The following is a 12,663-nucleotide window of genomic DNA, read 5'->3' on the forward strand; positions in this document are numbered from 1 at the left end:
ATCAGAAGGTGTAATAAACAAGAACCCAAGAACAATAAGTCTGTCTCCTATACATTGCCTACAACATTGCTGTAAATGCATATACAGGTGCCTAAAGGAGGATTACCTCTAAAACCTAACTCAGGCATGCCATGTATAATTTTCACAGGTCAGCATTTATTTCACTTAACATCTGATGTTTTGGTCCATGGTCACCATATTGGAGTTTAGTTGAAAAGACTTTGAGGTTACCAATGACTACAATTCAAATAGTGCACTACTTGGAAACTGTAAATGAATATTTCTGCTTTGTACTCCAGTCCACAACTACTTACAGCACTGCATACATCAGACAGCAACAGGTTCAATTTTTACACACACACACACACACACACACACACACACACACACACACACACACACATACAAAAAAACAAAAAAAAACAAAAATCATCTTCTGATAAACAACACCATACGACACCAGTTGAACGTGTTTTATATATACTGTGGTATGTAGTACTGTGGTATTACTTTTACTTTCATTGCTGGTCAGTGAGCTGCTGAATGTCTCTGGAGAACTGCATGTTAACTCATCATGACTCACTGGGCTGTAGAGATAAAAATAAATGCGCATATTTCTACTTAATTGTTTGAAGAGATGTTCTTTTACTAAATGGGTTATAGTACTACTATTTAAAAAAAAAAATAATCACTCAATCAATAAAATATGTGTCATGTAAAGTTTAAAAACTTACTTTACAGTGAAAACTGGAAAAGAAACAAAAATGCATGCAGTTAAATGTCACTTGTGACCTAACTCGCCGGAACCAGTGCGCCTCTGAGCCATATTGCGCAACATCTTGGATTCTCATAAAATGTGTCTCTGTCCTGTTGAAGTCGAAGTTCGTGGTTTAGTACAAACAAACAGAGAGAGAGAAGGAAGTTTGCTGTGAGCCTTTGAAACTGCTGTAATGAACAAGCTGTTCCGCACGATTTAAAAATAATCCGCGTGTCAGTGTCATCTTTCTTATGCAAATGAGCTGTCTTTGAAGGCGGATCTTTTGGCAGGTTAGACCGGGACGGAGGCTCCGACCAGCTCAGACGAGCGCTGCCACTAAACGCATCAACTGCCTGCGTACGGGAGGAGCATAATCCTGCGTTTCTGGAACACATTTATTCTCATCGCCGCGGATGTTTGTTTGATTTATTGTGATGACTGAGAAGTAGTTTCTGGTGCCTCGCGGGAAACCGTGGCCGCGTAAAGAGCTGGAGGAAAATTATTTTAGTTGCTTTTCCAAGTTGTCACACAGGGACTGGATTCGCACTGGCACACGGACCGATACTCCCGAAAAGTGTCATGAAACGGGAAAAGGGGCCAGTGAGTCTTTTGGAAACAAGGAGGGAACAAATCGAGACGCGAAGCCGTTCTTTTTTACTTACGGTGGACTGATTTTTGCGGTGCGGGAGACTGAACAAGTCGCTCCAAAAACTGAGCGCTCGAAAGCATGGACCTGACGGCACACTTGCGGCGAGGAAACATTTTCGGACCACCGCGGGATTTATGCTGCTATTAAAACGCCCCAATCCTAAAAGTGAGGAAAGGATGCTCTTGCAACAGATAGTTGAGTAAGTTTTTCCACGTTGGTCATATACTCGTCTGAACCAGCTGGGTTTCATCACTGACTTTTTAATGAAAGAAACTTGAGGGTGGCGTTTGTGGTGAGCATTTGGCCATTATTTTTCTTCAAATTAAGAGGGGAGGATGTGCTCCACTGTTAAGCTGAGCCTTATCTGCGCGCTGCTGGTGCTGTGGAGCAGTGGCGGCTCAGCCATCAGCTCAATAGACCCTGACTGGTCCGGAGAGGGAAGATGTCAACATATCAGCATCCCCCAGTGCAAAGACATCGGCTACAACATGACTCGCATGCCAAATCTTATGGGACACGATGACCAAAAAGAGGCAACAATAAATCTGCAGGAGTTCGCCACGCTGATACAATTCGGATGCCACAGTCACCTTAAATTTTTCCTGTGTTCTCTGTATGCTCCCATGTGCACGGAGCAAGTGTCCAACCCTATTCCAGCGTGTAGAGTTATGTGTGAGCAGGTCAAGCTTAAATGCTCCCCTATCTTGGAGCAGTTTCATTTTCCATGGCCTGACTCTCTGGACTGCTCCCGCCTGCCTACCAAAAATGACCCAAACAACCTCTGCATGGAGGCGCCCAACAATGGCTCAGACGAACCTCCCAAAGTCTCACACACTCAGCCTCCAGACTTCCGGCCTCAGCGGCCTATGAGCGGCCAAGACCTGCACCTTAAGGACAGCAGCAGCAGACAGACGTGCAGCAACCCGGGCAAGTTTCATTTTGTGGAGAAGAGCGAGTCTTGTGCCCCCAAATGTTACCCAAAAGTGGATGTATACTGGAGTCAGGGAGACAAGCAGTTCTCTCTGGTGTGGATGGCCATTTGGTCCATCCTCTGCTTTGTCTCCAGTGCCTTCACTGTTCTCACTTTCCTCATTGACCCACAGCGATTCAAATACCCCGAGAGGCCGATCATCTTCCTCTCTATGTCCTACTGCGTTTACTCTGTGGGCTACCTCATTCGACTTTTCGTGGGAGCTGACAGAATTGCCTGTGACAGGGACAATGGGGTCCAGTATATTATCCAGGAGGGCCTGGAGAGCACCGGCTGCACTATTGTGTTCCTCATCCTGTATTATTTTGGCATGGCCAGCTCCCTCTGGTGGGTTATCCTGACCCTGACGTGGTTCCTGGCTGCCGGGAAGAAGTGGGGTCATGAGGCCATCGAGGCCAACAGCAGCTACTTCCACCTGGCTGCATGGGCCATCCCAGCCGTGAAGACCATCATGATCCTGGTGATGAGGAAGGTGGCGGGAGACGAGCTGACGGGCATCTGCTACGTGGGCAGCATGGATGTGAAAGCGCTCACCGGCTTCGTCCTCATCCCTCTCTCCTGCTACCTTATTATTGGCACTTCTTTCCTGCTGTCTGGCTTCGTGGCCCTCTTCCACATCCGGAAGATTATGAAAACGGAGGGAGAGAACACAGACAAGCTTGAGAAGTTGATGGTTCGCATCGGCGTCTTCTCTGTGCTCTACACCGTCCCAGCCACCTGCGTCATTGCCTGTTATTTCTACGAGAGGCTCAACATGGACTACTGGCACATCCTGGCAGCGGAGCAGAAGTGTGTGGATAGCAGTGGACCGGAGTCAGACGAGTGTGTCATGAAGGCTTCTATTCCCGCCATTGAGATCTTCATGGTGAAGATCTTCATGCTGTTGGTGGTGGGCATCACTAGCGGTATGTGGATCTGGACCTCAAAGACACTGCAGTCATGGCAGAATGTGTTCAGCAGGAAGCTAAAGAAGAGGACAAGGAGGAAGGCTGCCAGTGTGTTCACCAGCAGCAGGCCTTACATCAAACCTCACCCATCTCTAAAAGGACCCAATACCAAGTATGAGCCTACACGGCCCCCTCCAACATGCGTATGAGCAGGCTGTCTTTGTACAAACCCAAAAATACTTTGTGCCCTATGTGAGACTTAAATTGTTCGGAGTGGCATCAAAACAAATGCGGTTCATGTTTTATTTATCCAAAACGCATTGAAGATAATACAATGTGGGTTTATTTGTTTCTTGAACCATGTCACGCAACAAGGGCTGCCTTTGTCTGAAAAAAACATATTCCGCTACTCCTGGATTCACTTATCCTATTGAGGAACTTGGTAGAGAAAAAAAAAAAAAATCTAATTGCTCCCAAGACAAAAATAGGAATAAACCATTTGGATGTGCTATGAGGATACTTAAATAATGTGCAATAGATGTTTTCCTTACAGGCAAAAGACACTTGTACTGTTGGTGGCAGATTACAGACAATGAAAGGAGCCCACAGACAATGGAGGCAAATGGTCACAGACATGAGTGTTGTGTTCAGAGGCTTTTTAATGGAAATCGAGGCAGTGTCATATATGTTTGAACTGGACAGAGAGCAGCTGTTGAAAGACCTTACGAACTGCCCATTGTGAGGCAAATCCACGCCATAAATTAATCAAGCACTCGATATTGAAAAGTTATTTCTACACACATTTTTTTTTCTTTGCTGTTTTATAGCACAAGTGAACATTTGTATATATTTCTAAAAAAAAAACAACGACAACTTTGAGATTTTATAGAAAAATTAATAAAAACGTTCTAGTTTTAAATGTTTGTGAAGTCGGTATGGTGTATTGCGACTGTGGTGTAATTTTCTCTGCCCGCTCTCATGCAGCCACATAAAGGTGTGAGCTTCACTGTGCAGCCGTCATTTTAATACATCATAGAAAGCCCCAGCCATTAATCCGAATTTGTAAATGTGATTGCATGTCAGAGCTGGGTTTGAAATGTATTGTTCGTCCAGAGTAATGTTTAGAATATTCGACACAAGCAACAAAAAGAGACATATTTTTTCTATAGTGATTGATTACCGGTTTATGGTTTCAACTCAGATCTGAAGTGTGTGCATTCTGTAGCTCATGTAATGGGGAAATTTACATTTGAAAATATTAAAACTAGATGAGTATTTTACTGTTGAAAACAATCGAATAATAGCGTCAATACTATCATCTTTATTTTTTTAAGGGCCAAGACATTGTAAGGGTTTCTGTCATGAGGTCTTGAATCTGTTTGTGCACAGTACAGTAAGACAACTTGGTCACTTTTTAAATGTATTCATATATACATATCATCCAGAATAATGAGGTTATGTAGTAATACACAATGATATGTATAATATTAGATTGTAAATCTAAAACACAAACTATTTATGGCAAAGAAATGCTTAATCGTTTAATCTCAGGTTTGGTGTAGTAGCTTTAAATTTTGCATTTAGGATACAAACTTGAATGAAACTGCTTACAGTTAATTAATGGACCTTTTAGGCTTTTTGTTTACAAATGAAAAGTGAAAATTGTGAAGTCATAAATAGGACACATTAGTGTTGTAAGTTTAATTTTTTATATTGTGTAGTTGGCCAACCTGTTAAGGATTTTGGTGATATTCCTCTGGCTTTGTGCTAGGTGTTTATATAGGTCTTTTTATGGTTCTTCGTGTCATCTGAAGTGAATATACAACTTTATTTTAGTCCTCTCCTGCCTCTCTCGCTCTCTCCCTCTCTCCTTCTCTCTGTGTTGCATGTGTCTGTGAGTATCAGTGAAGAGGTTATACAATAATCCAGCTCTCATTCAGGACAGGATTAGACTGTTTGAAGGGTTTGACTTTGAAAAGAGGATCGCTGCGAACCAAAATACAGAATATCTGTCATCTCTTCTCTTCTTATCAGCAGGGCATAGTGACATTTCTAAAGGCACATCTGGTCTGGATTTGAAGTAGTTACGTATTGACTGAGGCCGTTTTTTTTTCTTCTTTTTTTTAAGCACAAGCAAACTGAATAAATTGTTTGCTACCCGGAGATGTTTGGCGTTAAACGATCCGTACGCTGTCAAAATGTTAATGCACTGTGGGCCACATGTTTTGTCTTGAATCCGAGAAACGGCAACTGACTTTTGTCTTGAAGGCGCTGTCAGGCCAGTGGGAAAACAGGGACGATTAAGTAATTGACAAGCATTTATAACCATTTAAAACTCAAAACACATTTAAAGAGATTGATAAATTGTCTGAAGTTAAGTAAGTGTTACCCTTTTGTGTACTTGACAATACGTGCACTTTTGTTCAAGCCCTTTTCCACTTTTACCTGCTTTCCTTTCAAACCTTTTTTTGAGATTTGAAGGTTCTTCTTCTTATGTGTACCAGAGAAGAAGAAAAAAATGGCATTTAAAACCGTAGAGAGTCCTCTCTGGTCTAATAAAGTTTCAGAACTGTAGTAATGCTTTTTATCCCTGAGGGCATTCAAGTTCCAGCATCAACCCAACCCATTTTAACAGTCAAAAGCACATGACTCACAACCTCTATGTGGCTGAATCAAAGTCAGCCAGTGTCTATTGATACTCTGAGTTGCGAAAAAGGTGTGAGTGCTTCTGAGAGCTTCAACGGAGGCCACCTGGATAACAGCCCTCGAGGTGTCTGGGAAGGCTGTAAATATAAATGACAGTTACCACCCCCCTCCAGGGCTTCTTCAGCCAAGCAGGCTTCACTTCTCTTCTTCTCCTCTCTTCAAAGAGAAATATTCTTCTCGGAGCAAGGGCAAAGAATTGAAGAATTGCTAGCAAGCTTTTTTTTTTTTTTTTTGTAAATCACGCTCAACTGTTTTTAGGCTTTTAGGCTTCTATCAGTATAGATCTTATTCTATCAGATCATACATTATCAAACCAGCAGTGAAACATGTGATGCCTGCTGTTGCTTACCATTAAAATGACGTTCCTAGCACAGACCCGTTTTATTTGGGCGAAGTGGGGAATCCCGACGCAGCCATGTGACTGAGGCTGATGAATCTCAGAACCACACATCCTAAAATTCCACCAGAATGAATGCCGTCACCCACATGCTTATCCACTCCCTGCCTCCCCTTCTTTCTGCTGTGCCATGCAGGAGATTGCAGTCGGCGTCTGCGTGTGATGTGTCGACAAAAAGGAGCTTTCGCTTGTGATCGGTGTTGTTGAAACGGCGTCAAACCTTTGATAATTACTTGATTCATTTTAATCCGACTGGTTTTCCGGCAGGCCAGGAATTTTCGGCTTTTCACAGGCTGCAATTGAGCTGATGTTAAGTGTCTTTGCGGAACAGAATGATCTCATAAACATAAAGCTGAAATGCCAGATCAATTAAGGCGCTGTGTGTCAAAAGGCAGGTTCAGAGCGGGGAACCATCGTCACCAGTCAAAACACTGAAACTATGCTTCTTCGTGGAGTTGTTGAACGCATGGCTGCGGAGACATGTGTACCTTTTTGCGCTGCTCTTGCGAGCACTCATAAAGTTCTCTGACACAGTGGCATAAATCAAGTTGCTGGGATGACTGGCGGCTGAGGCAGCTTCTCTTTGATCAGGCTTTGTGGAGACGCCCCATGTCCTCATCCTCAGCTGCTCCAGCAGCACCTGTTTACTAGTTCAGGCCTGTCTGTTTGGAAAGCAGTGCTTAGCCTCTCAATGTCATACATGACGCACACACTCAACATACACACAAAAGAATTTGGCAGGGGTGAATAGGTTTCCTCCGACATGTATGCCGCTAATGTGCAGGACTTAATCTTCTCTTGTGTCTCTTATTAGACAGCTGCTCTTAATGTCTTAAGTATGTCGCATTCTGGAGAGCTTTGAGATCTTTGGCTGTACCAGGGAATTGAAAGATAAAAAAAAAAAAACACTGGCGCTTCGCAACAAATACAATGAGAGTTACTGAGAAAAAAAAAACTTTACAGCAAGATCTGCAAGTTTCACAAGTGTTATCACAGAATGCAATGAAAGAACTCTCTTATCCCTGAAGTTCTTCTGGTAGTTCCGATGATTATGGCTGAGGAAGTGTGGGTGGGCTTCATGTTCTGAATTGATCTATACAGCAAAGAAAGTAGGGCAACATAAGAGTACAATATATGTGCCCAATCTGCAGTAACAGGCACCGGTAATAGTTCACACACGCTCACCTCCCCGTCTGCTAGGCTAGGGAGACAGCTGTTCACAGTCACCACTAAAGGTGAGAGTAATTATATAAAATCCTGGCAACAATGACTTTTCTTGTTGCAAGATGGAGGCGGGGCCTTCTTCTTTTTTTTTTTTTTTTCAAATGCATAGTGATCTGCCTCACAGGCCCTCTGCTGATCAAACAAGTCTTTGATAGTGCCTTTGGTTTGAAAGAGGACGGAATATGTTTATTTGCATGTGGAGAAGTGAGTGACTTTGAGGTGGAGATTGGGCAGATTAGTGTTAACTGACAGAGACCTGTGCAAACAGACGCTCCCCTTGAATACAAACAGGCCGGTGGCTCACTTCCTCTGAGGACCTGAGCATGGCAACTCTAGTTTTGTTTTGTTTTTCTTCAGATTCTCTGGATGCCAGCCTGACTCTGCTTTATTCACAGATTAGAGACGAGAAACCCGGCAACTTGCAGCAATTTATGAAAATGTTCTCGTTTCAACCAGAACCACACTCACAGCGAGGATCCCTCATGTTTTACAGTAGTGATACATTTATCTGAAACTATCACACTGGAAGCACTGCACAGCAGGAAACATATGAAAATGGGATCACAAATACATTTTTAATCAGTTTCAGTTGTGTCGATCTCCTCATTTACCTGAAACAAATTCTAGTTGTGTAACTATTGCCTTAACAAGGTAATATTTATTCAACTTGGCAAGTAGGACGCAATGCACATGTTCTCTGGTATCACAATGGCGGATATGCAACATTTAACACAAAACTGTCAGATGTAAGGGAGCAGTATTATGAGTGGTGGTGGCACCCAGGGGCTGCAACGTGACTGAGAAGCCAAGAGATTGTGTTGTTAGAGGGATGTGAATAGTGTGGTGTCAGCTGGAAGCAGCGTTTTCGCCACGGTGTCTTAGCAGCAGACTCTAATCTGCCACCTTCCTAATCCACGCCGCTAAGAGCTCTGATCATTTTAAAACACAGCAGAACACCAAGAGTGTCTTTCCTTTGTATGGGGTACATGCTCATACCGACCGTGTGTGCGTGTGTGTGCATGAGGTGTTGGTTGTGTGCGCGCGTGTAAATAACCGTAACGTGCGTCGTTGCTTACGTCACATGTAAGTGATGTTTCTCTAGGAGATGTGACGAAGGATTGATGGAGGAGAGGGGAGAGCGGGCACAACAGGAGGCTGTCTACATGTGTATATGTTTGTGTGAGTTTACAGGCAGTATAGGAGCTATAGAGGGAGAGACGGAGGGAGAGGGATGATGATGGATCTGGCAGGGCTCATGAACACTGCTGAGAGAAAATGCCTGCGGTTCAAAGACACTCTCAGCAAACTTAACAAAGAAAGATGGCACAGAGGGGGAGAACATGAAAGGGAACCACACAATCAACTGTCACATAAACTGGGAGAAAATATCGCGGCCCTGCTGGCACAGTATACTGAACGTTTGACTATATTTACGTCAACTGCATGCGACAGATTTTTTTTTTTTTAAAAAAAGCAGACCGGTTATTTACGGTCATTTAGAATTATTTTTCTCGTCTCATACACATCACAACCTAGCACATGACATATTGAGAAACTCAAAATTATCCCTCTAAAAACCCCTATATCTTTTAATTGTAAACTGACCACTAGATATTGGCTATTCATTAAGTTGATGGCAAAGAAATACAGCAGAAATAAGATTTTCTCCTGACTTTTGTACGGGGAGTAATTGAAATCCAGATTCACTGCCTCACTTTAGGGAACGCTTGCAATCTCGATATCAGATGACATGGTGATTTAAAACACACATCCTTACCAGACTACGTTTGTACATCAACAAGTGGTAGAAGCATCTGGATGCTTTACTTGAGTAAAAGTAAAAGTAATTGATTTTAAGGCCCTTTTATTGGTTTCTAAAGCTCTCGGTGGTCTTGGTCCAAGCTATTTATCAGATTTGCTCTCTTATCATATGACCCTCTCAGAGCCCTCAGGTCTTCTGGTAGTGGCCTTTTAATGGTACCCGAAGTCAGTTAGCCTTTTATCACTACGGTCCCCGTCTGTGGAAGAGCCTGCCTGAAGATTTAAGGGTCGCAGAGAGTGTTGACATTTTTAAAAGCAAGCTCCAGACCTACCTTTTCAGTTTAGCTTTTAATTAAATATTAACTATCCATTCATTTATTTACTGGCTATTCAAATATTTGATCTCTTTTACTGTTTAAGTAGTTGGCATTTTTATTGTGTTATTAACGGATTTTTATCACTTTCTCCCTTGGTTGCCTTTTAGCATTTTTTTTTTAATTTATCTTTAGTGATATTTTTCCACGTTGTGCTCTTATTCTTTTTTCCATTTCTGCTAATTTGGAATTTTTATTTATTGAATGATTTTATCTAGCAGTTCTTTCCTTACCTACGATAGTATTTCTAGAGTTCTTGGTACTGTTTTAACAAATGCTCTTGTTTAACTGACTGCTGTTCTTATTTGTAGTGCCTCACAGATTATTAAGTTGTGTGTCTGTCTCTGTATGTTTGGGTTTGTGTCTGTGTTGGGGCTGGGGTGTAGAGGGTACAGGTGGGATTATCGTACAAAGTGCTTGGTGCATTTTTTTTTATGAAAAATGCTATGCAAATAAAGTCTGCTTTTTGATTGATTGATTGATTGATTGATTGATTGATTGATTGATTGATTGATTGATTGACTGATTGATTGATTGATGTAATGATATACTGGTAAATATAGACATTTGCAGGTCCATTTGAAATCTTAACAAAAGGTAAATAAGTAAAATGTTTTTTAAAAATATTAGTTGTAAAGTATTAATATCAATTTTCTAGTAATTATTTGATTCTATCTGATCTGTGCAGCAAATTAGTAGCCTTGCTGCAACATTACTGTAAACATCTGTCCAAATATAACTGAATATACATACTTTCAGTATACAAATTCAAAGTCTTGTTTTCCACAACTGTAAAATACAAGTTAACACATTTATGCTGTTACTTCGGCTCACATGTGTGTTTTCTGTTTGGTTTTGGCCACATTTTCTTTGCTCTGGCAAAAATCCTTGCAGAGGTTTTTTTTCTTGTTCTTTTTTTCTTGGGGCATCAAGTTAATGTGAATGGGCACACACAACGCAGAACATGTGTTGGTCTACAGCGATCCAAGACAATGTCCCATTTTGCTCTCAGCTTGTTTTATGCAGTGACAGGACTGGAAGCAATTTGGGATAAGTACCGAGGAACAGTTGAGGAGATGATAAATAGCTTCATTGTTGGGCTTTGCAACTGTATCTGATACCACTACATGTGTTTCTTTGAGTAATCAAGCTAAAGCATAGCAAAAGAATCTTGGTTTCCTGGACATTGGTGACTGGCCAGATTGTCTGGTCCTGATAATAGTAGTGGGAGTGATGGCAGCAGCGGCAAATCTACACAGAGGAGGGGTCAGGACCCACTTATCTGGCCTGAGTGGAAAATAACTGCTCACTGGGCTAATCTGCGGGTTGCAGTACTTTATGACAACTTACACTGTTGCCCCACTGCAGTCTTTACTTACCCATTGGTTCTCAGACGTCTGACATTATCTTTAACACCAAATGAGTATGTTGACCTTCTCGTGTGTTACTGCCCCCAGGTTTTTATACATTTGTAAGCATGTCAACACTTGAATAAAAGCTACTCTCATTTTTAGGAACAATGAAACGTAGTGTTCAAGAACATATTCGAGCAAAGCCAGACTTACATGGCCAAATAAAAAACGGATTGTAGTCCATGAAACAGCTGTCATGAGTCAGGCCAGAGCCGGAGCAATCACACACTGGTAGAGGAGGATCCGCAAAAGCCTGCAAACTATGTGTCTACATATTTACAACATAGCACCTGCAAAGTATGTGAATGTGTTCACCAGTGGACCGTGAGCGACGATGTCCAAGACAAAAAGCTAAATTTATCTCTTGGTTTGATCCTGACTGTGGGCCGACGCTTTGGAACAACATGGCTGGATTCACTAAGCAACATAAAGACAAGTCTTTGTTCTTCAAATCAGACAAAAGAGCAGCGCTGCAGATAACAAAACGTTGTATTAAGCAGGAAACATGTGATGTAGACAGGGATTAAAATGTTGGGTGGTGCTGCGGCAGGAATGCTGCTCTGGCTGTGGCCACCACCATGAGTTTGCTTGTGAAATGTCTTTTATATAAATAGCACTTTATGTTGTTTGAGGTGAACATTGCTAACTGTCCACATGGACGCTGGATGAAATGACCTGATCAGATATACGCTCACACCAAACCAACATCAGAGATATACCGGCGACCAAGGCTGAATGTGACTTCACCTGACATTGCCAAAGCTAGGGCCAGAAAGTGGCACTTAAACTCATCTCAAACACTATGGCCAACAGCCCACTGTCATAGTTCTAGGCCTGTGTGAGGGGAAATAACTCTTCCAGGAAACCAGAGGAGCTACTGTCAGTGGAGAAGCTAGGAAACGCTACAAAACCATCATACAGAGATACTCACACAAGATAATGTTGCTGCGGAAACATTTGTGTATTTGAATGTTTAGATGAGTTACTTCTGTATTCCCTTTGAACTTCATCTTATACTTTACTTCCTTTAGAACTTTAATTGCCACACAACCAGTATTTATTTTTGGGTATGACGACACTGCATCTCAGTTAACTTTACAGAGTGCATTACAAATACTTGCAAATGGACAAAACCAGTTACAGTTACATGTTACAGTTACAGACGTGGGTGCCTAGGAACTGAAAGGAGTCGATATAGACCAGGAGTTTCTGTCTGAAGTCGATGGTGATTTCTGTTGTTTTTTTGTTTGTTGTTTTTCATCACATCTGTTTCTCCTCTTCTGCACTGGTTAACTAAGCTGAAGGGCCAATCAGAGATCTCTTTCACTAAATGACTCATTGTCCCTCAGATTCAACATGCTGAATCGGCAGGACGCATCGGAAATACCAAGGTAATTGTGATGGGCCCAAAAATGGCCAACTTTTGGCTTGATGTGTCATGGCCCTTACATGCCCCAAAACACCAATGAGAATCTAACTTTTTTGACATGAGTATACTTGTTCTG

General features: G+C 42.1%; 1 protein-coding gene across 1 annotated transcript; it reads left to right on the forward strand.

Moving 5' to 3' along the window:
• Positions 1–950: 950 nt before the first annotated feature.
• Positions 951–10,224, forward strand: fzd10 (frizzled class receptor 10). Its single transcript, XM_047592302.1, has one exon. The coding sequence runs from the start codon at positions 1,742–1,744 to the stop codon at positions 3,491–3,493; it is 1,752 nt and encodes a 583-aa protein (XP_047448258.1). The 5' UTR covers positions 951–1,741; the 3' UTR covers positions 3,494–10,224.
• Positions 10,225–12,663: the final 2,439 nt, after the last annotated feature.

The sequence above is a fragment of the Mugil cephalus genome, chromosome 8 (assembly GCF_022458985.1).
Source record: "Mugil cephalus isolate CIBA_MC_2020 chromosome 8, CIBA_Mcephalus_1.1, whole genome shotgun sequence".
Classification (NCBI taxonomy): Eukaryota; Metazoa; Chordata; class Actinopteri; order Mugiliformes; family Mugilidae; genus Mugil; species Mugil cephalus.

Bases quoted from the DNA above. Each gene is read 5' to 3' on its own strand.
- fzd10 (XM_047592302.1), top strand. From the start codon at position 1,742: ATGTGCTCCACTGTTAAGCTGAGCCTTATCTGCGCGCTGCTGGTGCTG.